Below are 25,041 nucleotides of genomic sequence, written 5' to 3'. Positions count from 1 at the left end.
GGGGGGGGGGGCTCAGCTCCCCGGGAGCAGGGGGGGGGGGGCTCAGCTCCCCGGGAGCAGGGGGGGGGGGGCTCAGCTCCCCGGGAGCAGGGGGGGGGGCTCAGCTCCCCGGGCGCAGGGCGCTCAGCTCGCAGCGCTGCATCTCTGCTCCTCTTTAACAAAAGCTCCGCGGGACACGGGCACGCCGAAACGCTCTCGGGACGGACGCCGGCAGGCACCCACACCCGGGCTCCCCGCCAGGCGGGCTCGGGGTTACCGGCTCCTTCAGGGGAACGCGAAACACCGGAGCCCACGGACCGACACGGGGACCCTCACCGGCACCCACTGCCCGGGGGACATCCCTCCCACGACAAGAGGCAGCCCTGACCGCAGGTCGGGACAGACCCCAGGCCCGCCCCCGGTCAGCCTCCTTTGCTGCCGCACGGCTCCGCTTCTCCCCTTTCACGGAACGCGAACTTCAAAAACAACCTCCGGCCCGGGCCACCGGCACCTCCCGAGCCGCTGCAAGAGCCGGCAAGGCTTGCCCCGCTCCTCCGCCGCCGCCCCCCGGGCAGCCGGGGCCGGGGTCCTGCCAACGCTCCATACCGCACCCCGGGTCCGGTCGCGTCCCCTCGCTTGCTGCCGTTGCCGCCGTGGCCGCACCCCGCGCCGGCTCCAGACTCGCCCCCCGCGCAAGGGGCGAATGTCGCCCCGGGAAGCACCGCCCCCTGCATCCTGCCGGGGGGAAAGAGGCAAACCCCGCCCACACCCGCAGCTCCTCTCTGCTGATTGGTGAGCGAGTTTCTACCCCCCGCGCAGAATGGTTCCCGTCCCCTGTGGGGTACGATCGGCGCCGCGGATTGGCTGGCGCGTCCGAGCCAATGGGAGCGGGCGGTGTTGGAGTGCGCGGAGGTCGCGGCGGGCCTGGGTGAGGGGAGCCTGGCAGGGCCGGGTCACGGTGTGAGGGGAACGAGGGATCGGCTCCGGCCGCGGCTTTGCCCTGCCTTCCACAGCCCGGCATGGGGCTGCTGACCGAGCTGGCCCGCGGACTGGTGCGGGGAGCCGACCGCATGTCCCCGTTCACCAGCAAGCGCGGCCCGCGGACCTACAACAAGGGCCGCGGGGCCAGGAGGCCGGGCGTGATCACCGCCAACAAGAAGTTCATCGGAATCAAGGAGATGGTGCCCGAGTTCGTCGTCCCTGACCTGAAGGGCTTCAAGCTCAAGCCTTACGTGTCGTACCGCGCCCCCGAGGGCTCCGAGCCGCCCCTGACGGCCAAGCAGCTCTTCGACGAGGTGGTGGCTCCCCTCATCAGGAAGGACGTGAAGGAAGGCACCTTCGACCCCAACAACCTGGAGAAGTACGGCTTCGAGCCCACGCAGGAGGGCAAGCTCTTCCAGCTCTTCCCCAAGAACTACGTGCGGTAGGGAGCGAGCCCCGGGGCCGCCGCACCGCACCGCACCGCGCCGGGCAGAGCGCCTGCGGGACACCTGCGGGGTGTGAGCCACCCTCAGCGCCTGCGGGACTCCTGCGGGGTGTGAGCCACCCTCAGCGCCTGCGGGACACCTGCGGGGTGTGAGCCACCCTCAGCGCCTGCGGGACTCCTGCGGGGTGTGAGCCAGAGCCTGCGGGACTCCTGCGGGACGCCTGCGGGGTGTGAGCCACCCCCGGCACCTGCGGGACTCCTGCGGGGTGTGAGCCACCAGCAGAGCCTGCGGGACTCCTGCGGGATGTGAGCCACCCCCACCGCCTGCGGGACTCCTGCGGGGTGTGAGCCACCGCCAGAGCCTGCGGGACACCTGCGGGGTGTGAGCCACCCCCAGCCCCTGCGGGACTCCTTCGGGCACTGGCCATTAAATCAACCCCTCCCGCCCTGGCTTTCTGCGGTGTCTGATGTGAGTTGCTGTGGGGGTTTCGCTCCCCGTCGGCCGCTGGGGCAGCGGCGCTGTGTGTGCGGTTGTGCGGTGGGAGCCTGCCGGGGGCCTGCCCGCACCGCAGCCGAGGGACCAGGCGCCGGTAAGCAGCGGCAGGCGGTTCCGCTTTGGGTTGCTGGAGCATGATTGATCCCTTCCGGGAAGGAACTCCTGCCTCTGGGAACGGGAGGGCGGGTCTTATCTCGCTGGGAGAGGCGCAGGGTACCAGCGGCGGGGAGCAGGACGCTGCAAGCCGAGCAGTGTCGCCTCCCTCAGGGGAGCACTGCTGCTCGCCCCCAGCGAACAGCCACCGAGGGGACTCCTCCGTGGATCTGCCCCCGGTGAAGTGCTCCATAGGCACGGAGTGAGGTCCCCAACAGGCAGAACCAAGCCTGCACGCTGAGCTTCCTGACAGCTGTGGCTTGTGTTGAATGCCTCCACTCTGCCAGCTTGGCCTAAGCCTTCAGGCTGGGCAGCCCCAACTCAGCATCACAGTCTCACAGTGTAACTTAGGTTGGAAAGGACCTCGAGGATCATCGAGTCCAACCTATCAACACAGACCCCATGACTAGACCATGGCACCAAGTGCCACATCCAATCCCCTCTGGAACACCTCCAGGGATGGGGACTCCACCACCTCCCTGGGCAGCACATCCCAATGGCTAACAACTCTCCCTGTGAAGAACTTTCTCCTCACCTCCAGCCTAAACCTCCCCTGGCACAGCTTGAGACTGTGTCCTCTTGTTCTGGTGCTGGCTGCCTGGGAGAAGAGACCAACCCCCACCTGGCTACAACCTCCCTGCAGGGAGTTGCAGAGAGCAAGAAGGTCTCCCCTGAGCCTCCTCTTCTCCAGGCTAAGCAACCCCAGCTCCCTCAGCCTCTCCTCACAGGGCTGTGCTCCAGACCCCTCCCCAGCTTTCTTGTCCTTCTCTGGACACCTTCAAGTCTCTCAATGTCCTTCTTGAACTGAGGAGCCCAGAACTGGACACAGGACTCAAGGTGTGGCCTAAGCAGTGCTGAGCACAGGGCAGAAGGACTTCCCTGCTCCTGCTGGCCACATTCTTCCTCATGCAGGCCAGGATGCCCTTGGCCTTCTTGGCCCCCTGGGCACACTGTTGGCTCATATTCAGGCGGCTGTCAATCAGCACCCCCAGGTCCCTCTCTGCCTGGCTGCTCTCAGCCACTCTGCCCCCAGCCTGTAGCTCTGCCTGGGGTTGTTGTGGCCAAAGTGCAGCTCCTGGCACTTGGACTTGTTGAATGCCATCCTGTTGGACTCTGCCCATCTGTCCAGCCTGGCAAGGTCCCTCTGCAGAGCCCTTCTGCCCTCTAACTGACCAACATCTGCTCACAGCTTGGTGTCATCTGCAGATTTGCTGATGACTGACTCAATGCCCTCATCCAGATCATCGATGATGATGTTGATCAGGCTGGGGCCCAGCACTGATCCCTGGGGCACACCACTGGTGCCTGGCTGCCAGCTGGCTGTGGCACCATTCACCACCACTCTCTGGGCTCAGCCTCCAGCCAGTTCCTAGCCCAGCTCAGAGAGCTGCTGTCCCAGCCAGGGGCTGACAGCTTGGCCAGGAGTTTGCTGTGGGGGATGGTGGCAAAGGCCTTGCTGCAGTCCAGGCAGACCACATCCACAGCCTGCCCCACATCCACCAGGCAGTCACCTGGGCATTGAAGGAGCTCAGGTTGAAGAGGCAGGACCTGCCCTTCCTAAATCCATGCTGGCTGGACCTGAGCCCTTGGCCATCCTTCAGGTGCAGTTATTGCCCCCAGGATAATCTGCTCCATCACTTTCCCTGGCACTGAGGTCAGGCTGACTCCTGCAGCAGAGGTTCTGCAGCCCTCTGATCAGCTTTGTGGCCTCCTCTGGACCCTCTCCATCAGGGACCTTTGATGTCTGTTCCTTTGTGAAGCTGCTTGAGGGTGTAAGAAAGCTATTTATGTCTCAAACACACCCTGAGAGTTGTTGTTGCTGGAGGAGCAGTGTCTTCCTGCTCAGCACACCAAAAGGATGCAAGCCACACTCACATCCTCTGACACTGAGACAGATGTGTCCAGGTGTTTGAGGCAGAGAGGGTTTGAAGGGGCTGCAGATGTTTTCTCTGGCACCTGCTGCTGTTGTTGAGAGGATCATTGCAGTTGGGGCTGCACAGGGCCCTCCCAGGAGGCTTTCTAGATGCAAACAACTGCAGCACTTAAGCAGCAAAGTGAAATCAGGATGGGCATGTGCACTGGGGGAGACAGGGAGCGTGGTTGCTGTGCTCTTGGTCTGCAGCCAGGCTAGCAAGGGCCAATGAATGAGTCTGTCAAGGGCTGCTGAGAAACACCTACGTCCAGAGCTCTGAAGAGGGGATGCTGCACTGCCTTCCCCTGCTCACTGCTGCAGCTCCAGGGAACCACCAGTGAAGGAGAGGCTGTTAGCACAGAGGGAGGAGTTGTCACATCCACTCATGGGATCACAGGATGGTTTGGGTTGGAAGGGATCATCTGCTCCAGCCCCTTGCCATGAGCAGGGATGTCTCTTACCTGGACTTAGCTGCCTAAGGCCTCATCCAGCCTGGCCTTCAACACCCCCAGGGAGGAGGCAGCCACAGCCTCCCTGGGCAGCCTGTGCCAGAGTCTCCCCAGCCTCTTCTTAATCTCCAGTCTCAGTCTCCCCTCTCCCAGCTTCAGTCCATTCCCTCTCATTCCATCACAAGCCCTTGTGAAAAACCCCTTCCCCTTCCTCCAGCCCCAGTGGGGCTGAGGGGAAATGGAAGTTTTCTGGTTAGAACCCAACCTGCATGCTTCAGCTCAGAATTGTTGCACACCAACAGAGGCTCCTGCCTTCAGCTCTGGGTGCTGGTGCTGTGGGCAGAGGTGCTGCTGTGCTGCCTCCTTTCACAGGTGCTGCTGTGCTGCCTCCTTTCAGAGGTGCTGCTTTGCTGCCTCCTTTCAGAGGTGCTGCTTTGCTCTCTCCTTTCAGAGGTGCTGCTGTGCTGCCTCCTTTCAGAGGTGCTGCTGTGCTGCCTGCTTTCAGAGGTGCTGCTGTGCTGCCTCCTTTCAGAGGTGCTGCTTTGCTGCCTCCTTTCAGAGGTGCTGCTGTGCTGCCTGCTTTCAGAGGTGCTGCTGTGCTGCCTCCTTTCAGAGGTGCTGCTTTGCTGCCTCCTTTCAGAGGTGCTGCTGTGCTGCCTCCTTTCAGAGGTGCTGCTTTGCTGCCTCCTTTCAGAGGTGCTGCTTTGCTCCTTCCTTTCAGAGGTGCTGCTGTGCTGCCTCCTTTCAGAGGTGCTGCTGTGCTGCCTCCTTTCAGAGGTGCTGCTTTGCTGCCTCCTTTCAGAGGTGCTGCTGTGCTGCCTCCTTTCAGAGGTGCTGCTTTGCTGCCTCCTTTCACAGGTGCTGCTTTGCTGCCTCCTTTCAGAGGTGCTGCTGTGCTGCCTCCTTTCACAGGTGCTGCTTTGCTGCCTCCTTTCACAGGTGCTGCTTTGCTGCCTCCTTTCACAGGTGCTGCTTTGCTGCCTCCTTTCACAGGTGCTGCTTTGCTGCCTCCTTTCACAGGTGCTGCTTTGCTGCCTCCTTTCACAGGTGCTGCTTTGCTGCCTCCTTTCACAGGTGCTGCTTTGCTGCCTCCTTTCACAGGTGCTGCTTTGCTGCCTCCTTTCAGAGGTGCTGCTGTGCTGCCTCCTTTCAGAGGTGCTGCTTTGCTGCCTCCTTTCAGAGGTGCTGCTTTGCTGCCTCCTTTCTTTCTTCCTTCCTTCCTTCCCTCCCTCTCTCTCTCCCTCCCTCCTTTCTTCTTCCTTCCAGAAAGGACTCAGGTGGTTGCAGTGGGAGGGACGGGAGGAGGAGGGAAAGGAGGAGGGAGGGGAGGAAGAAAGAAAGGAGGGAGGGAGAGAGAGAGGGAGGGAAGGAAGGAAGGAAGAAAGAAAGGGAGGGAAGGAAGGAAGGAAGAAAGAAAGGGAGGGAAGGAAGGAAGAAAGAAAGGAGGGAGGGAAGGAAGGAGGGAGGAAAAGGAAGGAGGGAGGAAAAGGAAGGAGGGAGGGAAGGAAGGAGGGAGGGAAGGAAGGAGGGAGGGAAGGAAGGAGGGAGGGAAGGAAGGAGGGAGGGAGGGAAGGAAGGAGGGAAGGAAGGAGGGAGGGAAGGAGGGAGGAAAAGGAAGGAGGGAGGAAAGGAAGGAGGGAGGGAAGGAAGGAGGGAGGGAAGGAAGGAGGGAGGGAAGGAAGGAGGGAGGGAAGGAAGGAGGGAGGGAGGGAAGGAAGGAGGGAAGGAAGGAGGGAGGGAAGGAGGGAGGAAAGGAAGGAGGGAAGGAAGGAGGGAGGGAAGGAAGGAGGGAAGGAAGGAGGGAGGGAAAGAAGGAGGGAGGGAAGGAAGGAGGGAGGGAAGGAAGGAGGGAGGGAAGGAAGGAGGGAGGGAAGGAAGGAGGGAGGGAAGGAGGGAGGGAGGGAAGGAAGGAGGGAGGGAGGGAGAAGGAGGGAGGGAAGGAAGGAGGGAGGGAGGGAAGGGAGGGAGGGAGGGAAGGAAGGAGGGAGGGAGGGAAGGAGGGAGGGAGGGAAGGAGGGAGGAAGGAGGGAGGGAGGGAGGGGAAGGAAGGAGGGAGGGAGGGAAGGAAGGAGGGAAGGAAGGAGGGAAGGAAGGAGGGAAGGAGGGAAGGAAGGAGGGAGGGGAAGGAGGGAGGAGGGAAGGAAGGAGGGAAGGAGGGAGGAAGGAGGGAGGGAAGGAGGGAGGGAAGGAGGGAGGGACGGAGGGAGGGAAAGGAGGGAGGGAAGGAAGGAGGGAAGGAAGGAGGGAAGGAGGGAGGGAAGGAAGGAGGGAGGGAAGGAAGGAGGGAGGGAAAGAAGGAGGGAGGGAAGGAAGGAAGAAAGGAGGGAGGGAAGGACAAGGAAGGAGGGAGGAAGGACGAAAGGGAGGGAAAGGAAAGAAGGAGGAGGGAGGGGAAGGAGAAAGGGAGGGAGGGAAGGAAGAAAGGGAGGGAGGGAGGGAAGGAAGAAAGGGAGGGAGGGAGGGAAGGAAGAAAGGAGGGAGGAAAGGAAGGAAGTACAAGAGGGAGGGAGGGAGGGAAGGAAGGAAGAAAAAGGGAGGGAAGGAAGGAAGGAGGGACGGAAAGGAAGGAAGTAAAGAGGGAGGGAGGGAGGGGAAGGAGGGAGGGAAGGAGGGAGGGCGGAGACTGATGGCGGAGGGAAGGAAGGAGGGAAAAGGTGAACCTCAAGGCCTGAAGAGCAGGAGATCCTGCACTGCGGGGCTGGGTTCCCCTGGGAAGTTCTGGGCAGCTCACCCTTCCCCACATGCAGGCAGTTTCTCAGACTCCTGGTTTCTCAGGGCAGGGCAAGGAGCAGCCCAGTGCATCAATGCAGTGCCCCAGTCTGGTCACACCCTGTGGCACCACTCCAGCTCTGCCAGGCTCAGCCTGGCTCCTCTCCATGTCAGAGGCAGTACAACATGCAGTACAACATGCCTGTAAAGGGGCAGAGGCTGTGTCACTGCAGGGAGCCTCCCTTGCTCTCCTCCCTGAGGCAACTCGGGATTGCCTGCTCTGGCTCCTGAGGAACATCAACACCAAGCCCCCTCCCAGCTTGCCTCAGTTTGGAAGGGACCCTCAGAGGTCATCCTGTCCAGCCCCTGCAGGCAGCAGGGACAGCTCCAAACTCCAGCAGGTTACTCAGAGCCACAGAAGTCTGACCCTGATTGGCTCCAGGAGCCTCAACCACATCCCTGAGCAGCCTGTGCCAGTGCCTCCCCAGCCTCACTGCACAGCTTCCTCCTGGTGTCCAACCTCACTCTGCCCTGCTCCAGTCTCAAACCACTGCCTCTCACCCTGTCCCCCCAGCCCTTCTGAGCAGGCCCTCCCCAGCCCTGCCTGCAGCTCCCTTGCAGACCTGAAATGCAGCTCTGAGGCCTGCTTGGAGCCTTTGCCTCTCCAGGTTGAACAACCCCAGTGCCTCCAGCCTGTCTTCACTGCAGAGCTTCTGCAGCCCTCTGATCATTGTGGCCTGCTCTGGACCCTCGCCACCTGCTCCAGGTCTCTCTTCTGTTGGGGTCTCACAGCTGGACACAGCCCTGCAGGTGAGGCCTCCCCAGAGCAGAGCAGAGGGGCAGGATCCAGGAGCCTCTGGATGCCATCCTGCCCAAGTGCCTCTGGATGCCAGCCTGCCCTTCAGCCCTTGGCAGCAGCAGCACTGAGCCTGCTGTGCCCTGCAGCCTTGCTGGGCTGCCCTCTCCCTGCCCCTGGCATTGAGCAGGACCCCACACAGCACTCTGCAGCCTGAGCCCCACCAGGCCCAGCAGGAGCTGCTGCCAGGGCCCCGGTGTGGGGCAGGGCCCTCCCCCAGTCAATGCCAGCAGGGAGGCTCCAGGGCCCTCCCCCAGTCAATGCCAGCAGGGAGGCTCCAGGGCCCTCCCCCACTCAATGCCAGCAGGGAGGCTCCAGGGCTCTCCCCCAGTCAATGCCAGCAGGGAGGCTCCAGGGCCCTCCCCCAGTCAATGCCAGCAGGGAGGCTCCAGGGCCCTCCCCCACTCAATGCCAGCAGGGAGGCTCCAGGGCCCTCCCCCAGTCAATGCCAGCAGGGAGGCTCCAGGGCCCTCCCCCACTCAATGCCAGCAGGGAGGCTCCAGGGCTCTCCCCCAGTCAATGCCAGCAGGGAGGCTCCAGGGCTCTCCCCCAGTCAATGCCAGCAGGGAGGCTCCAGGGCTCTCCCCCACTCAATGCCAGCAGGGAGGCTCCAGGGCTCTCCCCCAGTCAATGCCAGCAGGGAGGCTCCAGGGCCCTCCCCCACTCAATGCCAGCAGGGAGGCTCCAGGGCTCTCCCCCAGTCAATGCCAGCAGGGAGGCTCCAGAGCCCTCCCCCACTCAATGCCAGCAGGGAGGCTCCAGGGCCCTCCCCCAGTCAATGCCAGCAGGGAGGCTCCAGGGCCCTCCCCCAGTCAATGCCAGCAGGGAGGCTCCAGGGCTCTCCCCCAGTCAATGCCAGCAGGGAGGCTCCAGGGCCCTCCCCCAGTCAATGCCAGCAGGGAGGCTCCAGCTCTCAGCTTGCTTTTATTCTAGAAACATCCCAAAGCAGGCTGGCTGTGTCACAAAAGCTCTTGGTCAGCACAGCCACGGTGGCTCTGCCTGCAGCAGTGCTCAGGACACACTCCCCCCGGAGAGAGGAGCTCCAGAGCAGCTCACTCCTTCCCTGCTGGCCCTCCCCCAGGGCCCTGCTGCTGGTGTTCCTTTGCCCTCCAGGGCAGCTGATTCTCGAGGGCCCTCCCCCAGAGGGGAGTCCATGCAAGCCAGAAGCCTCTTGGCCTGGCTGGAGCTGGTTTGGTGGTGGTGCTGGGCAGGTAACAAAGTGCTGCAGAGACTCTGCTCCTGCTGAGATCTCACAGTGAAGGAAAACCCAACCCAGAAAGCTAATGGAGCAACCACGGGGAGGCTTTGCAGCCCTTTCTGGAGGTAGTTTGGGCAATGGTGGTGAGGTTTTGGTGGCTGGAACTTCAAAGGTGGCAGCAAGCACTGCTCAGCCTTTGCCTGGGGAGGCTTTGAGCTCAAAGCTGCTCACCTTCTGAAAGCAACGACCCAAGGGAAGGACAGCTCTGACTTTGGACCTGAAGTGTTGGTGTGGAGAGCAGGAAGCAGCAGCTGGGCACCAAGGGGGGATGGGGTGGGGGTTAGGGTGGGATCAGGGAATGGTTTGGGTGGGAAAGGGCCTCTAAAGGTCAGCTAGACCAGTGCCACCCCCACCCCCCCCAGGCAGCAGGGACAGCTGCAGAGCTCCAACCAACCTGGCCTGGGCCAGGGCCTCCCCCCAGAGCATGGCACGGCTCATGACATGAGTTAAGCCAAAGCAGGCTGTGCTGAGCTGGGCAGTGATGGAGTCAGGCTGCAGGGAGGAGCTGGGATGGAGAATGAAGCTGTGCAGGCAGAGCAGAATCCCTCCAGGGAAGCCCTGCTCAGAGCACAGCTCTCCACCAGCCAAGTGCTGCCTGGCAGTGGCTCTGCTAAGGAGGAGCTGCTCTGCTCTCCACCCCACAAGCACACTGCCCTGGCACAGAGGGGCCTGGCCTGGAAGGCATCTCAGTGATCATCTACCCCACCATGGGCAGGGATTTGGCTGCTCAGTGCCTCAGCCAAGCTGGCCTTCAACACCTCCCCTGCCCAACTGTCTCCTCAGGGTCCCTCCTCTTTCTCACAGGAAAGCTAAGCCTCTGCTCACAGCCTCTCCTCAAGGTGCTGGGAAGCTCTGACCAGCTGCTGGCTGGCTGTCTCCAGCAGGCAGCACAGCCCAGCTTGGGCTGTGAGGGAAGGAGCAGAGGCTCAGGAGAGCAGCCATAGAAAAGCAAGGCAGCCTTGCAGGGATTCAGCTGCAAGGGAGAGAGAGAGAGAGAGCAGCCTTGGCCAGGCAGAGCTGTCCTGCTCTCCCATGGCACAGGGAGGGAAAGCTAAACAACTCTGCTTGAGCACAGCCCCCAGAGCCAAGGCTTTGCTCAGTGCTGGCACTAAGCCACCAGAGGGTCCATCAGTGTCAGCCTGAAGAGACTCAGCAGGCTCAGGAAGACAACCTGGAGAGTGCCAAGGGAGCTGAGAGGGGCCCTGAGCTCAGGAGGCTTTCCCACAGGGTGGGCCTGGCCCCTCTGCCCTGCACCACTCAGTGCAAGCCTGCAGCTGCTCCTGCAGAGGCAGACCCAGCCCCTGGTGCCTCTGAAGGGGTGCCCAGGCTCATCTCCCACTTCCAGACATGCAGGATGTTGTCATAGAAAGAGCAAGTGGCCACAAGGCTGACTGCCCTCGGGCTCCCCGAGGCCCTGCCTGCATCCCCTGGGCCCACCCCCTTGGGCCTCTCAGCTCCTGACTCACACCCACTGCCTGGGCTGGGCTCTCCCCCTTGGCCAGGCCCCCCAGGCAAGCCACAGCTGCCCTGCACAGCAGCCTCCCCGGCCGGCCCAGCCCCCCTCTCTGCTTGGAGGGGCAAGGCAGGGCTTTCACTCTCCTCATCCAGGATGACATCAAAGGTGGCTGTAGGAGATTCATAAACTATCTTCAGGTTTTGGACTTGCAAGTTCAGCTTCTCCTCTGCTTCCTCTGGTCTCCCAGCAGGCTCCTCTGAGCGCTGGCACGGAGCAGCAGCCTCCTGGGGGGCAGGCAGGGAGTCCCTTGGGCACAGCCTGGACCAGTCAGCCCCGTAGGCCAGGGAATTGTGCAGGACATAGGATGAGAGGATGAGGCACTCCTCCATGTTCTCAGCTTTAAAACACAGAGACAACCATCAGAGAGCCACAGAGTGCTGCACAAAGCCCTCCTGAGATCCCCCAGCCCAACCCCCAGCCCAACCCCACCATGGCCACACAGCTCTGGGACACCTCCAGCCATGGGGACTCCACCACCTCCCTGGGCAGCCTCTGCCAGGCCCTGACCACTCCTGCAGCAAACAAATTGTTCCTCATAGTATCATAGTATCAGAGTATCATTCAGGGCTGGAAGGGACCACAAGCATCATCCAGTTCCAACCCCCCTGCCATGGGCAGGGACACCCCACACTAGATCAGCCTGGCCAGAGCCTCAGCCAGCCTGGGCTTAAACACCTCCAGGGACAGGGCCCCAACCACCTCCCTGGACAACCCATTCCATCTCCAACCTGACCCTCCCCTGGCACCAGTTCAGCACATTTCTTCTCCTTCTATCCCCTGAGGCTAGGGAGGAGAGCCCAGCCCCCAGCTCCCCTCCCTTCAGGGAGCTGCAGAGAGCAAAGAGGTCTCCCCTCAGCCTCCTCCACACTGAACACCCCCAGCTCCCTCAGCTGCTCCTCCCCAGCCCTGCTCTCCAGACCCTTCCCCAGCTTGGTTGCCCTTCCCTGGACCTGCTCCAGCCCCTCAGTGTCCTCCCTGTAGTGTGGCCCCAACACTGACTCCAGCACTCAAGCTGTGGCCTGCCCAGTGCAGAGCCCAGGGACACCACCCCTGCCCTGCTCCTGCTGCCCACACCACTGCTGGGGGCTGGCTGGGGGCAGCAGGCTCAGAGCTGAGCTCCTCAGCCAGGCTGGGGGCAGCAGGCTCAGAGCTGAGCTCCTCAGCCAGGCTGGGGGCAGCAGGCTCAGAGCTGAGCTCCTCAGCCAGGCTGGGGGCAGCAGGCTCAGAGCTGAGCTCCTCAGCCAGGCTGGGGGCAGCAGGCTCAGAGCTGAGCTCCTCAGCCAGGCTGGGGGCAGCAGGCTCAGAGCTGAGCTCCTCAGCCAGGCTGGGGGCAGCAGGCTCAGAGCTGAGCTCCTCAGCCAGGCTGGGGGCAGCAGGCTCAGAGCTGAGCTCCTCAGCCAGGCTGGGGGCAGCAGGCTCAGAGCTGAGCTCCTGCAGCCAGGCTGGGGGCAGCAGGCTCAGAGCTGAGCTCCTCAGCCAGGCTGGGGGCAGCAGGCTCAGAGCTGAGCTCCTCAGCCAGGCTGGGGGCAGCAGGCTCAGAGCTGAGCTCCTCAGCCAGGCTGGGGGCAGCAGGCTCAGAGCTGAGCTCCTCAGCCAGGCTGGGGGCAGCAGGCTCAGAGCTGAGCTCCTCAGCCAGGCTGGGGGCAGCAGGCTCAGAGCTGAGCTCCTCAGCCAGGCTGGGGGCAGCAGGCTCAGAGCTGAGCTCCTCAGCCAGGCTGGGGGCAGCAGGCTCAGAGCTGAGCTCCTGCAGCCAGGCTGGGGGCAGCAGGCTCAGAGCTGAGCTCCTCAGCCAGGCTGGGGGCAGCAGGCTCAGAGCTGAGCTCCTGCAGCCAGGCTGGGGGCAGCAGGCTCAGAGCTGAGCTCCTCAGCCAGGCTGGGGGCAGCAGGCTCAGAGCTGAGCTCCTCAGCCAGGCTGGGGAAAGCAGGCTCAGAGCTGAGCTCCTCAGCCAGGCTGGGGGCAGCAGGCTCAGAGCTGAGCTCCTCAGCCAGGCTGGGGGCAGCAGGCTCAGAGCTGAGCTCCTCAGCCAGGCTGGGGGCAGCAGGCTCACAGCTGAGCTCCTCAGACAGGCTGGGGGCAGCAGGGCAGCCCTGGGGCAGCTCCTCAGCCAGGCTGGGGGCAGCAGGGCAGCCCTGGGGCAGCTCCTCAGCCAGGCTGGGGGCAGCAGGCTCAGAGCTGAGCTCCTCAGCCAGGCTGGGGGCAGCAGGCTCAGAGCTGGAGCTCCTCAGCCAGGCTGGGGGCAGCAGGCTCAGAGCTGAGCTCCTCAGCCAGGCTGGGGGCAGCAGGCTCAGAGCTGAGCTCCTCAGCCAGGCTGGGGACAGCAGGCTCAGAGCTGAGCTCCTCAGCCAGGCTGGGGGCAGCAGGCTCAGAGCTGAGCTCCTCAGCCAGGCTGGGGACAGCAGGCTCAGAGCTGAGCTCCTCAGCCAGGCTGGGGGCAGCAGGCTCAGAGCTGAGCTCCTGCAGCCAGGCTGGGGGCAGCAGGGCAGCCCTGGGGCAGCTCCTCAGCCAGCCTGGGGGCAGAAGGGCAGCCCTGGGGCAGCTCCCTCCCACCCCTCACTCACCCATGCTGCCACTGCAGTCCAGGATTTTGAAGCCACTCTGCATGCAGGCTGCCAGCAGCACAAAGTCACAGCTTGGATGCCACTTCAGCCTCCAGACTCCCCCTTCCAGGTGGGTGTCTGCCAGGGGCTGCCTCATGTTCCTGGTGTCCCACAGCAGCACGTGCTCGTCGTAGCTGGAGCCAGGGCACAGGGAGAGGCAGAGAGCAGCCAGGCTGAGCCAGGTGCCCAGCAGAGAGGCCAGGCAGGGAGGGGGCCTGCAGGGGAGGGCTGCAGCCACCACACCTGCAGCAGCATGTCTGAAGTCCCAGGGGAGGCTGTGGAGTTGGGCTGGCCATCAGGTCCCCCCATGACCCCAGCACTAGGCCAGCACTAAGCCATGGCCCTCAGCACCACATCCACCCAGCCCTGACCCCCCTGGGGATGGGGACTCCCCCTCTGCCCTGGGCAGCCTTTGGGGGAAGAAATTGCTTCTGATGTCCAGGCTAAACCTCCCCTGGTACCAGCTGAGGCCACATCCTCGTGGCTTGGTGCTTGTTACTTGGGAGGAGAGCCCACCCCCCACCTGGCCCCAGCCTCCCTTCAGGCAGTTGTAGAGAGCCAGAAGGTCTCTCCTCAGCCTCTGCTCCAGACTCCACAACCCCAATCCCCTCAGCTGCTCCTCCCCAGCCCTGCTCTCCACACCCTTCCCCAGCTTGGTTGCTTTTTTCTGGCCTCCCTCCAGCCCCTCAATGTCAACCTCAAAGCCTGACCCCAGCACCCCAGCAGTGAGAAGGGCTTTACCTGCCAGTGGCCAGGAGATTCTCCCTGTGGGGACTGCACTGGATGCTGCACACCCCCATGGAGTGTCTGCAAGAGAGCAACAGGGAGCAGAGGGGTCAGACAGCACTGGGGGAGCTCAGCAGGGAGTCCTCCCTGAATTTCAAGCTTTGAGGGGGTCACAGAAGATGTGGAGACTCCTCCTGAGGTCCACACCAAGGTGTCTCAGGAAGGACAGAATTGACCAGGTGGGAAGAGACCTCAGAGACCATCCAGTGCAACCAGCACCCAGCACCATCTGAGCAACTCAACCATGGCACCAAGGGCCTCAGCCAGGCTCTCCCTAAACACCTTCAGGGATGGGGACTCCACCACCTCCCTGGGCAGCACATTCCCATGGCCAATCTCTCTTGCTGGGAAGAATTTCTTCCTAACATCCAACCTAAACCTCCCCTGGCACAGCTTGAGACTGTGGCCTCTTGTTCTGGTGCTGCTTGCCTGGGAGAAGAGACCAACCCCCACCTGGCTACAACCTCCCTGCAGGGAGTTGGAGAGAGCAAGAAGGTCTCCCCTGAGCCTCCTCTTCTCCAGGCTAAGCAACCCCAGCTCCCTCAGCCTCGCCTCACAGGGCTGTGCTCCAGACCCCTCCCCAGCTTTCTTGCCCTTCTCTGGACACCTTCAAGTCTCTCAATGTCCTTCTGAAACTGAGGAGCCCAGAACTGGACACAGGACTCCAGGTGTGGCCACATTGCTGTCCCAGGCAGAACTTGCTGCCCATCAGGACTCCAAGGTCTTCCTCCATGGAGCTGCTTTGCAGCAGGACAACCTCTGCTCTGTGCTGGTGCCTGGAGTTACTGCTGCCCAGATGAAGGACTTCACATTGTCCTGATTGAGCCTGATGAGGTGGAAGCAAGCTGCTGGTTTATTATGTTGAAGGACACCAAGGAAGTTTCAACCTGAAGCTGTCCTCAGGATGAAAACATCAAACAGAGGCCTCCATGTCCCAGGGGAGGCAGGAACAGGACTCCACTGCCTGGCTGTGAGCTGCAGGGAAGGGGCACAGCAGCAGCCTGTGCTCACAGGTGAGAGCTGCAGGGAGCAGCTGCAGCCCTGCCTTGCTTACCTCCTGCTGGTGAAGACTGGAGCCTCTGGACTGCACCTGGTGTCCCAGCCCTTGAGCAGGCTGTCATCTCCTCCTGCACAAAGACAAAACCCTGAGCACCACCCCAATGGCCAGCACAGGGCACTAAGGCCATGCAAGAGCCTCACAGCAGCTGCACAGGAGCAGACTGAACCACCCACAGCTACTAAATGTTTGCCAGCTGCAGGATCTCACAGCACATGCTGAAAGAGCTGGACAGGCTGGGGGAGCTGGGGCTGTTCAGCCTGGAGAGGAGGAGGCTCCAGGCAGACCTCAGAGCAGCCTTCCAGTAGCTGAAGGGCTCCAGGAGAGCTGGGGCTGTTCAGCCTGGAGAGGAGAAGGCTCCAGAGAGACCTCAGAGCAGCCTTCCAGTACCTGAAGGGCTCCAGGAGAGCTGGGGCTGTTCAGCCTGGAGAGGAGGAGGCTCCAGGCAGACCTCAGAGCTGCAGTTCAGTCTCTGAAGGGGACCTAGAGGCAGGCTGGGGAGGGACTGTTCAGAAGGGGCTGTGGGGATGGGCCAAGGGGCAGTGGTTTGAACCTGGAGCAGGGCAGAGTTAGGCTGGACACCAGGAGGAAGCTCTGCACAGGGAGGGTGATGAAATCCTGGGACAGGTTGCCCAGGGATGTGGTAGAGGCCCTGTGCCTGGAGACATCCAAGCTCAGACTGGATGTGGCCCTGTGCAGCCTGCTGCAGTTGGAGGTGTCCCTGCTGCCTGCAGGGGGCTGGACAGGATGACCTTTGGGGGTCCCTCCCAACCCAGAGCAGTCTGTGGCTACCAGACAGCACCTGAGGCTCACAGAGGAGCCACTCCTTAACAACATCCTCACTGCCAGGCAAGGAAGGGATGAGAAGAGGGAAAGGCTGGACCCCAGCAGCTCTCTGCTCTCTTCTGCACACCACAAGGCACTGACATCTCTTTCACCAACAGCCACAGCAGCATTTCAAAGCCATAGCTCCTCCTAACTCCAACCACTCCCCACAATCAAGAAGCCTTTTCCCCCACAGCAGCTCCCCCAGCTCCTAGAAGGAGATGTGATGCAAGCAGCCCAACTCCACCCTGGAAAACCAAATCCCAAGGAGTGCAGCTCCCTGCAGAAGCAGCCCCCTCCTCAGCACCCCTGGAGGGGGCCCCCAGCCCTTACTGACCTGAATACACAATGTCAGTGTCCCAGTAATTAAAAGCAGCAATCCAGGCCTCGAATTTGTGAGCTTCCCACTGGCTCAGGACATGCACAGAAGGAGCAGATTCGTCTATGGAGAAAAGGTTGAGCTTCCCCTCTGAGTCACTGCTGATCACTCTCAAGGGACAGCCACTGCAGCAGGGCACAGAGAAAACATCAGGAATCACTGAGGCTTCTGTCCTGAGCAGCTGGGAGAGTCACAGCTGGGAGAGCCTTGGGGGTGCTGGGGGAGGAGAAGCTCACCAGGAGCTCTCAGTGTGCACTTGCAGCCCAGAAAGCCAACCAGAGCCTGGGCTGCAGCAGGAGAAGTGTGGCCAGCAGGGCAAGGGAGGTGATTCTCCCCCTCTGCTCAGCTCTGGGGAGACCCCACCTGGAGTACTGCCTCCAGTTCTGGAGCCCCTAAGGCAAGAGGGATCTGGAGGTGCTGGAAGGTGTCCAGAGAAGGGCCAGGAGGAGGAGCAGAGGGCTGGAGCTGCTCTGCTGTGAGGACAGACTGAAGGAGTTGGGGCTGTTCAGCCTGGAGAAGAGAAGGCTCCCAGGTGACCTCATTGTGGCCTTCCAGGATCTGAAGGGGGCTCCAGGAAGGCTGGGGAGGGACTGCTCAGGATCTCAGGGAGTGATAGGACTAGGGGGAATGGAATGAAGCTGGAGGTGGGGAGATTGAGGCTGGAGGGGAGGAGGAAGTTCTTCCCCATGAGAGTGGTGAAGCCCTGGAATGGGTTGTGCAGGGAGGTGGTTGGGGCCCTGTCCCTGGAGGTGTTTAAGGTCAGGCTGGATGAGGCTCTGGCCAGGCTGATCTAGTGTGGGGTGTCCCTGCCCATGGCAGGGGGGTTGGAACTGGCTGATCCCTGTGGTCCCTTCCAGCCCTGACTGATACTGTGATACTATACTATGATACAAATGGCTGCCAAGGAACAGAGAGACAGCACAAGGTAACACCAGGAGTGTCTGCTCCAACAGAGCACTGACAGAAGCAGGCTGTGCAGGGGAAGAAAGAGTGAGACAGCCAGGGAGGGACTTTTGAGAAGGCCTTGGAGAGTCAGGACAAGGGACAATGGCTTGGAGCTGGGAGAGAGGAGATTGAGACTGGAGAGGAGGAAGAAATTGTTGAGAGTGAGGCTGGGGAGACTCTGGCACAGGCTGCCCAGGGAGGCTGTGGCTGCCTCCTGCCTGGAGGTGTTTGAGGCCAGGCTGGATGAGGCCTTGAGCAAGCTGGGCTGGTGGGAGCTGTCCCTGCCCATGGCAGGGGTTGGAGCTGGGTCATCTTGAAGGTCCCTTCCAACCCAAAGCATTCTGTGGATCTGTGAAGGAATTCCCACATTGACTCTGTTCTGCCCAGCTCCAGCCACAGCTACACCACCCATGCCCACTCCCTGCCCTCACAGAGGGAGAGCACCCTCATGCCCACATGAGGGGAAGCAAACCATCCTTGGGTCTCCCTTTCTGCCCTGCCCCATGCTTGGTGGTACACATGAAGAGGGACTTTGTCTTCCCCCAGGTCAGGCTGACAAGGGCCTCCCAGAGTCTCTTCCCCCTTCTGCTCTGGACAGCAGGAGGCTGAGGGCAGACCTCAATGCAGAGGAGAGGCAGGAGCCATTCCCACATTAATTCTCTCCCATTTCTCCCTGAGCCATCTTTAAGCTCCCTCCACAAGCTGCTGTAGCTCCTAAACAACTCCACACAAACACTTCAGCCACTCAGAGAGCAGCTGGAGGCAGTGGCTGCATCTGCATCCCCATTCTGCTCTTTCCTTGTAGCAAAGGCAAGAGAGGAAGTGTCCCTGGCTCACCTGCTGCCAGCTCACCCCAGCACAGCCTCCCATCTGCTGCTGTTTTACTCTCTCACACTGGCCCTGCTGTGCCTTCCCCCTCCTTTGCTACCCTTGCTCTGGGAAAAGTAACTTCTAGAGAAGCTGCAGCTGAGCCCAAGAGAGCCTTAAGCTACCTCACAGAAAGCCACCAAAGGTCAATTATTAAATCCTCAGCCTGTGAACAGAATTAACCAGGTTGGAAGAGACCTCAGAGATCATCCAGTCCAGCCTCTCACCCAGCACCATCTGAGCAACTCAACCATGGCACCAAGGGCCTCAGCCAGGCTCTTCCTAAACACCTCCAGGGATGGGGACTCCACCACCTCCCTGGGCAGCACATTCCCAGGGCCAATCTCTCTGTCTGGGAAGAATTTCTCCCTCACCTCCAGCCTAAACCTCCCCTGGCACAGCTTGAGACTGTGTCCTCTTGTTCTGGTGCTGCTTGCCTGGGAGAAGAGACCAACCCCCACCTGGCTACAACCTCCCTTCAGGGAGTTGCAGAGAGCAAGAAGGTCTCCCCTGAGCCTCCTCTTCTCCAGGCTAAGCAACCCCAGCTCCCTCAGCCTCTCCTCCCAGGGCTGTGCTCCAGACCCCTCCCCAGCTTTCTTGCCCTTCTCTGGACACCTTCCAGCATCTCAACCTCTTTCCTAACCTGAGGAGCCCAGAGCTGGACACAGGACTCCAGGTGTGGCCTGTGGCAGAGAGCTGTCTCATGCAGCATGGCCTCCCACACCACCAGCAGCCCTTCTCCCTGTCCTCACCACTGCTCCCGTCCTGTGGACCAGTCCAACGACAAGGCCAGGCGCTGCGCCCCGAGCTCAGCCCTGAAGCATGGCTCCAGCATGCAGCTCTTCTTCTACTGGAAAGAAAAGCAGTGGGTTAAGGCTGGGAAGGCAGCTGGCAGGTTGGCACCATCTGCAAGTGTGCAGGTGACACCAAGCTGTGTGGTGGTGCCAGCATAGCAGAGGGACAGGAGGGCATCCAGAGGGACCCGGACAGGCTGGCGAGGCAGTGCCCAGGTGTGAACCCCGTGAGCTTCAACAGGAGCAAGCACAGGGCTCTGCACCTGGGCTGGAACAATCCTCACTGCCAAGACAGAGGCAGGGAGGAGGTGATAGAAGCAGCCCTGTGGAACAGGACTTGGGGTGCTGGTGGGTGAGAAGCTGGCCAGGAGCAGGCAGTGTGAGCTTGCAGCACAGAAGGCAAATCACATCCTGGGCTGCCTCCAAGGACGTGCTGCCAGCACATCCAGAGAGCTGATTCTGCCACTCTGCTCTGCTCTGGGGAGACCTCACCTGCAGGTCTGGAGCCCTCAATACAGGAAGGACATGGATCTGATGGAGAGGGTCCAGAGGAGGACCATGAAAATGCTGAGGAGGTTGGAGCAGCTGTGCTGGAAGGACAGGCTGAGGGAGCTGGGGCTGCTCTCACACCACAGCCACATCCAGCCTGGCTGCAAACACCTCCAGGGATGAGGCTGCAGAGAAGGCTCTGAGAAGACCTAATACCTGCCAGTGTCTGAAGGGGGCTACAAGAAGGATGCAGAGAGACTGCTTACAAAGGCCTACAGGGGCAGGCCCAGGGGCAGTGGCTTCAAACTAGGGCAGAGCAGATTGAGATTGGATGTTAGGAACAAGTTCTGTACCATGAGGGTGGTGGAACACTGGCACAGGCTGCCCAGGGAGGTGGTTGAGGCTCCATCCCTGGAGATATTCAAGGTGAGGCTGGAGAGGGCTCTGGGCAGCCTGATCTAGTGCAGGATGTCCCTGCTGACTGTGGGGAGGTCAGACTGGATGAGCTATGGAGGTCCCCTCCAGCCCAGCCCATTCTCTGGTTCTATGGCAGCAGGTACTGACACCCCCAGTCCTGCTCACACCCACAGCAGCTGTTCTCCAGCCTGGTGAGCAGATCAGCTCCCACACTACAGGAGAGATCCCACAGAAACCTGCACCCAGTGCCAGCTGAAGGACAAACATCCACCCACAGGATCCCCTCTCTCCTGCTACCCATCTCCCACCACATCCCCCTCAGGCTGGGAGAAGTGATGACCTGGCTGCTGAAGTCCCTTCCAGACTGCCTTCCACTTTCTCCACTCTCCTCTCACCTCCCTCCCTCCTCTCACCTCCCTCCTCTACCCTTCCTCCCTCCCTCCTCTCACCCCCCTCCCTCCCTCCTCTCACCTCCCTCCCTCCTCTCACCTCCCTCCCTCCCTCCTCTCACCTCCCTCCCTCCCTCCTCTCACCTCCCTCCCTCCTCTCACCTCCCTCCCTCCCTCCTCTCACCTCCCTCCCTCCTCTCACCTCCCTCCCTCCCTCCTCTCACCTCCCTCCCTCCCTCCTCTCACCTCCCTCCCTCCTCTCACCTCCCTCCCTCCCTCCTCTCACCTCCCTCCCTCCCTCCTCTCACCTCCCTCCCTCCCTCCTCTCACCTCCCTCCCTCCTCTCACCTCCCTCCCTCCTCTACCCTTCCTCCCTCCCTCCTCTCACCTCCCTCCCTCCTCTCACCTCCCTCCCTCCTCTCACCTCCCTCCCTCCCTCCTCTCACCTCCCTCCCTCCTCTACCCTTCCTCCCTCCCTCCTCTCACCTCCCTCCCTCCCTCCTCTCACCTCCCTCCCTCCCTCCTCTCACCTCCCTCCCTCCTCTACCCTTCCTCCCTCCCTCCTCTCACCTCCCTCCCTCCTCTCACCTCCCTCCCTCCTCTCACCTCCCTCCCTCCTCTACCCTTCCTCCCTCCTCTACCCTTCCTCCCTCCTCTACCCTTCCTCCCTCCCTCCTCTCACCCCCCTCCCTCCCTCCTCTCACCTCCCTCCCTCCTCTCACCTCCCTCCCTCCCTCCTCTCACCTCCCTCCCTCCTCTCACCTCCCTCCCTCCTCTACCCTTCCTCCCTCCCTCCTCTCACCTCCCTCCCTCCTCTCACCTCCCTCCCTCCTCTCACCTCCCTCCCTCCCTCCTCTCACCTCCCTCCCTCCTCTACCCTTCCTCCCTCCCTCCTCTCACCTCCCTCCCTCCCTCCTCTCACCTCCCTCCCTCCTCTACCCTTCCTCCCTCCCTCCTCTCACCCCCCTCCCTCCCTCCTCTCACCTCCCTCCCTCCTCTCACCTCCCTCCCTCCTCTCACCTCCCTCCCTCCTCTACCCTTCCTCCCTCCTCTACCCTTCCTCCCTCCTCTACCCTTCCTCCCTCCCTCCTCTCACCCCCCTCCCTCCCTCCTCTCACCTCCCTCCCTCCTCTCACCTCCCTCCCTCCCTCCTCTCACCTCCCTCCCTCCTCTCACCTCCCTCCCTCCTCTCACCTCCCTCCCTCCTCTACCCTTCCTCCCTCCCTCCTCTCACCCCCCTCCCTCCCTCCTCTCACCTCCCTCCCTCCCTCCTCTCACCTCCCTCCCTCCTCTCACCTCCCTCCCTCCTCTCACCTCCCTCCCTCCTCTCACCTCCTTCCCTCCTCTCACCTCCTTCCCTCCTCTCACCTCCCTCCCTCCTCTCACCTCCCTCCCTCCTCTCACCAACCAGGGGAAGCTCCTCTCCAAAGTTCTTGCCTGGTTTTAACCCCTTTGTCCCTTCTGCTGTGTCCACCCAGTGCATCCATAGCTATTCTCAAGTGCCAGTCCCCAGGGCTTGCTTCTGGTCTCCCTATGCCTCTCACTCCCCACACTCTGCAGGTGGGCAGAGCCCAGGCAGTCCCTGGAGCCACAACAAATGTGGGGGATTCAGGAGAAGTATTATCAGAACCACAGAATGCCTTGGGTTGGAAGGGCCTCTCAAAGGTCAGCTTGTCCTACTCCCCTGCAGTCAGCAGGGACACCTCCAACCAGGTCAGGCTGCCCAGGCCAAAAGAAGTATTTAAATGACAAAGTCATAGACTCACAGAGCTGGCAGGGCTGGAAGGGACCTCAAGGCTCAGCCAGCTCCAACCCCCCTGCCATGGGCAGGGACACCTCACACCACAGCAGGTTGCTCACAGCCACATCCAGCCTGGCTGCAAACACCTCCAGGCAGGAGGCTTCCACCACCTCCCTGGGCAACCTGTGCCAGGCTCTCACCACCCTCATGGGGAACAACTTCTTCTTGACATCCAATCTCAATCTCCCCATTTCTAGTTCTGCTCCATCCCCCCAGCTCTATCCCTCCCTGACACCCTCAAAAGTCCCTCCCCAGCTTTCCTGTAGCCCCCTGCAGATCCTGGAAGGCCACAATAAGGTCTCCTGGGAACCTCCTCCTCTCCAGCCTGCACAACCCCAACTCTCTGTCTGCCTCCACAGCAGAGCAGCTCCAGCCCTCTGCTCCTCCTCCTGGCCCTTCTCTGGGCACCTTCCAGCACCTCCAGCTCCTTCCTGGAGCAGAGGAGATCAATCCATACTGCTTCCCTCCGCGCCTCTGAGCGGTGCTGATCACTCCAGAGAGGTCTGAAACGTGGGTCAAGCACAGCCCCAGGCAGCAGAGGCTGTCACAGGCACCTACCTCGCTCCCAGCCAGGCGGCAGAACTCCACGGCGCCCGTCGAGTTGGCGACGCCAACCATGGGATGCTCTGCAACAGGGATGTGGCACCTGTAAGAACCAGGTGGAACAGGTCCTGAAGCTCTCAGTTTCCTTCTGCTTGAGGAGGAGAGCAAAGGCACAGCTGCTGCTGCGAGATCCACAAGGCACTTGGCCACAACAACAAAACCTCAGGAAGGAAAGCTAAGGCTCCTCAAGCAGCCACAAACCTGCGTGGAGGGAGCTACACACAGGGGACAGCTGCAAGATGTTGGTCAATAAATGAGGACCACAGCCATGGGCCTGCTGCTCCCAAATAACCAGAAGAGCACAAGAGAAGTGAGCACAGCCTTTCTGCACTGGGGAGTATGGACACAGCACTGGACTACTGCATCCAGCTCTGGAGCCCTCAGCACAAGGAGGGCAGGGAACTCTTGGTGGCCATGAAGATGATCAGAGGGCTGAGAACCTCCCCTGTGGGGACAGGGTGGGAGAGTTGGGGCTGTTCAGCTTGGAGAAGGCTCCAGAGAGACCTCAGAGCAACCTTCCAGTATCTGAAGGGCTACAGGAGAGCTGGGCAGAGACTACTGCCAAAGGGTTGGGAGTGACAGAATGAGGGGCAATGCCTTTGAGCTGGGAGAGGGGAGACTGAGACTGGAGTGGAGGAAGAAATTGTTGAGAGTGAGGCTGGGGAGACTCTGGCACAGGTTGCCCAGAGAGGCTTTGGCTGTTCCCTCCCTGGAGGTGTTCAAGACCAGGCTGGATGAGGCCTTGAGTAACCTGGGCCAGTGAAAGGTGTCCCTGCCCATGGCAGGGGGTTTGAACTGGTTGATCTTGAAGGTCCCTTCCAACCCAAACCATTCTATGATCTCCCTCCAAGAAGCCAGGCACAGTCAGGATTTCTGATGCTGCCACACCAACAGCTACCAAAGATGCCCAGAAGAGCAGACCAGGCTGCTGTGGGCTCCAAACCTCCAGAGCCCAGCATTACCACTTGATGTCCAGGATGGCAGCAGTGTCAATCCTCTGGATTTCGGTCAGCGGGATGTAAGGCTGCTCCTCGTTGTAGTGATAGAGGTAGAGGCGCCCGGTGCGGTCACAGGCAGCATTGCCGCCTCGGGGGTCAGCCTGCAGCGAGACATGGGAGCGCAAAGAGGAGGTTCAGCAGCGTTTGTACCTCCCCAGACCCCTCCCCACCAGAGATCTCCTCGGGGGTCAGCCTGCAGCGAGACATGGGAGCGCAAAGAGGAGGTTCAGCAGCGTTTGTACCTCCCCAGACCCCTCCCCACCAGAGATCTCCTCGGGGGTCAGCCTGCAGCGAGACATGGGAGCGCGAAGAGGAGGTTCAGCAGCATTGGTACCTCCCCAGATCCCTCCCCACCAGAGATCTCGCCGGGAGCGGCCGGCAGCAGCACAGCAGAGGGATCCCCCTGGCCATGCGCCCCCTGGAGCCGCCGCAGCCCCCCCAGAGCCAGCCAGGCTCACCCGCGGGGTCCAGCCAGCCCCACACGCCGCAGCCACCCCCAGGCACATGGCACGGACCCACTGCCACGCCGGGCAGGGCACGGGGCTGAGCGCGAAGGCCGGGAAAGCACCCCCGGGTCCGGCAAGGAGCCCGAGGGCACCCCCGGCCCGGCCGAAACGGCCCCCGGCGGGAGGCACAGCCTCGCCGAGCCCGGGCGGGACAGACGCGAGCGGCGGAGCGGCGCCGGCCGGGCAGGCTCACCGGGCGCAGGTGGTAGGTGCCGCAGGCCAGGATGCTGTGCCAGCCCTCCACCGGGCACCACTCCACGGCGTCGGCGCTGAACTCCGTGTCCACCACCTGCAGCGTCCGCGTCCGGCACGGCGCCGCCATCTCAGGGCCGGCTCATGCCGCGGGCAGGGCAGCGCCGGGCAGGGCAGCGCCGGGCAGGAACCGCCGGGCAGGAACCGCCGGGCAGGCAGCGCCGGGCAGGGCAGCGCCGGGCAGGCAGCGCCGGGCAGGGCAGGAACCGCCGGGCAGGAACCGCCGCACGTCTGCTTCCTGGTCAGGGGCGGCGCGGGGCGGGCTCGGCTCGGCTCGGCTCGGCTCGGCTCGGCTCGGCTCGGCTCGGCTCGGCTCGGCTCGGCTCGGCTCGGCTCGGCTCGGCTCGGCTCGGCTCGGCTCGGCTCGGCTCGGCTCGGCTCGGCTCGGCTCGGCTCGGCTCGGCTCGGCTCGGCTCGGCTCGGCTCGGCTCGGCTCGGCTCGGCTCGGCTCGGCTCGGCTCGGCTCGGCTCGGCTCGGCTCGGCTCGGCTCGGCTCGGCTCGGCTCGGCTCGGCTCGGCGGCCGCTGCTGCCCCCGCCCGGGCCGCCCAGCAGGAGCAGGCTGAGGCCGCGCCGCTGCCCA

General features: G+C 62.2%; 3 protein-coding genes across 3 annotated transcripts in view; 1 reads left to right on the top strand and 2 right to left on the bottom strand.

Annotated features, from left to right (window-relative positions):
* Positions 1-681, bottom strand: part of PNPLA7 (patatin like phospholipase domain containing 7) — a 165,306-nt gene extending 164,625 nt beyond the window's left edge. The window contains 1 exon segment of the mRNA XM_068164175.1: positions 469-681. Coding sequence (XP_068020276.1) covers positions 469-583 — 115 coding nt within the window. The 5' untranslated portion in view covers positions 584-681.
* A 183-nt stretch (positions 682-864) lies between these two features.
* MRPL41 (mitochondrial ribosomal protein L41) lies at positions 865-1,851 on the top strand. The gene has a single exon (XM_068164259.1). It carries the CDS (start codon positions 999-1,001, stop codon positions 1,404-1,406), a length of 408 nt encoding a protein of 135 aa, XP_068020360.1. The 5' UTR covers positions 865-998; the 3' UTR covers positions 1,407-1,851.
* A 7,046-nt stretch (positions 1,852-8,897) lies between these two features.
* Positions 8,898-24,592, bottom strand: DPH7 (diphthamide biosynthesis 7). Its single transcript, XM_068164123.1, has 9 exons — positions 24,402-24,592; positions 23,667-23,803; positions 22,660-22,747; positions 18,964-19,058; positions 16,358-16,524; positions 15,193-15,265; positions 14,094-14,159; positions 13,314-13,486; positions 8,898-11,091 (listed from the first exon to the last, which is right to left on the bottom strand). Exons 1-9 carry the CDS (start codon positions 24,528-24,530, stop codon positions 10,496-10,498), a joined length of 1,524 nt encoding a protein of 507 aa, XP_068020224.1. The 5' UTR covers positions 24,531-24,592; the 3' UTR covers positions 8,898-10,495.
* Between the last annotated feature and the right edge of the window lie 449 nt (positions 24,593-25,041).

This window comes from Melanerpes formicivorus, unplaced genomic scaffold (genome assembly GCF_026170545.1).
Source record: "Melanerpes formicivorus ecotype bairdi unplaced genomic scaffold, bMelFor1.0.p_v2 SCAF_77, whole genome shotgun sequence".
Lineage (NCBI taxonomy): Eukaryota > Metazoa > Chordata > Aves > Piciformes > Picidae > Melanerpes > Melanerpes formicivorus.
Note: the sequence above shows the minus strand (reverse complement) of the source record. Positions and strands in the feature narration are given on the sequence as shown.

Bases quoted from the DNA above. Each gene is read 5' to 3' on its own strand.
- DPH7 (XM_068164123.1), bottom strand. From the start codon at position 24,530: ATGGCGGCGCCGTGCCGGACGCGGACGCTGCAGGTGGTGGACACGGAG. The intron at 22,748-23,666 runs GTAATGCTGGGC...TGGTTCTTACAG, and splicing joins GCCATCCTGGACATCAAGTG to GTGCCACATCCCTGTTGCAG. The intron at 16,525-18,963 runs GTGAGGACAGGG...GCCCTGCTGCAG, and splicing joins TCCACAGGACGGGAGCAGTG to TGGCTGTCCCTTGAGAGTGA.
- MRPL41 (XM_068164259.1), top strand. From the start codon at position 999: ATGGGGCTGCTGACCGAGCTGGCCCGCGGACTGGTGCGGGGAGCCGAC.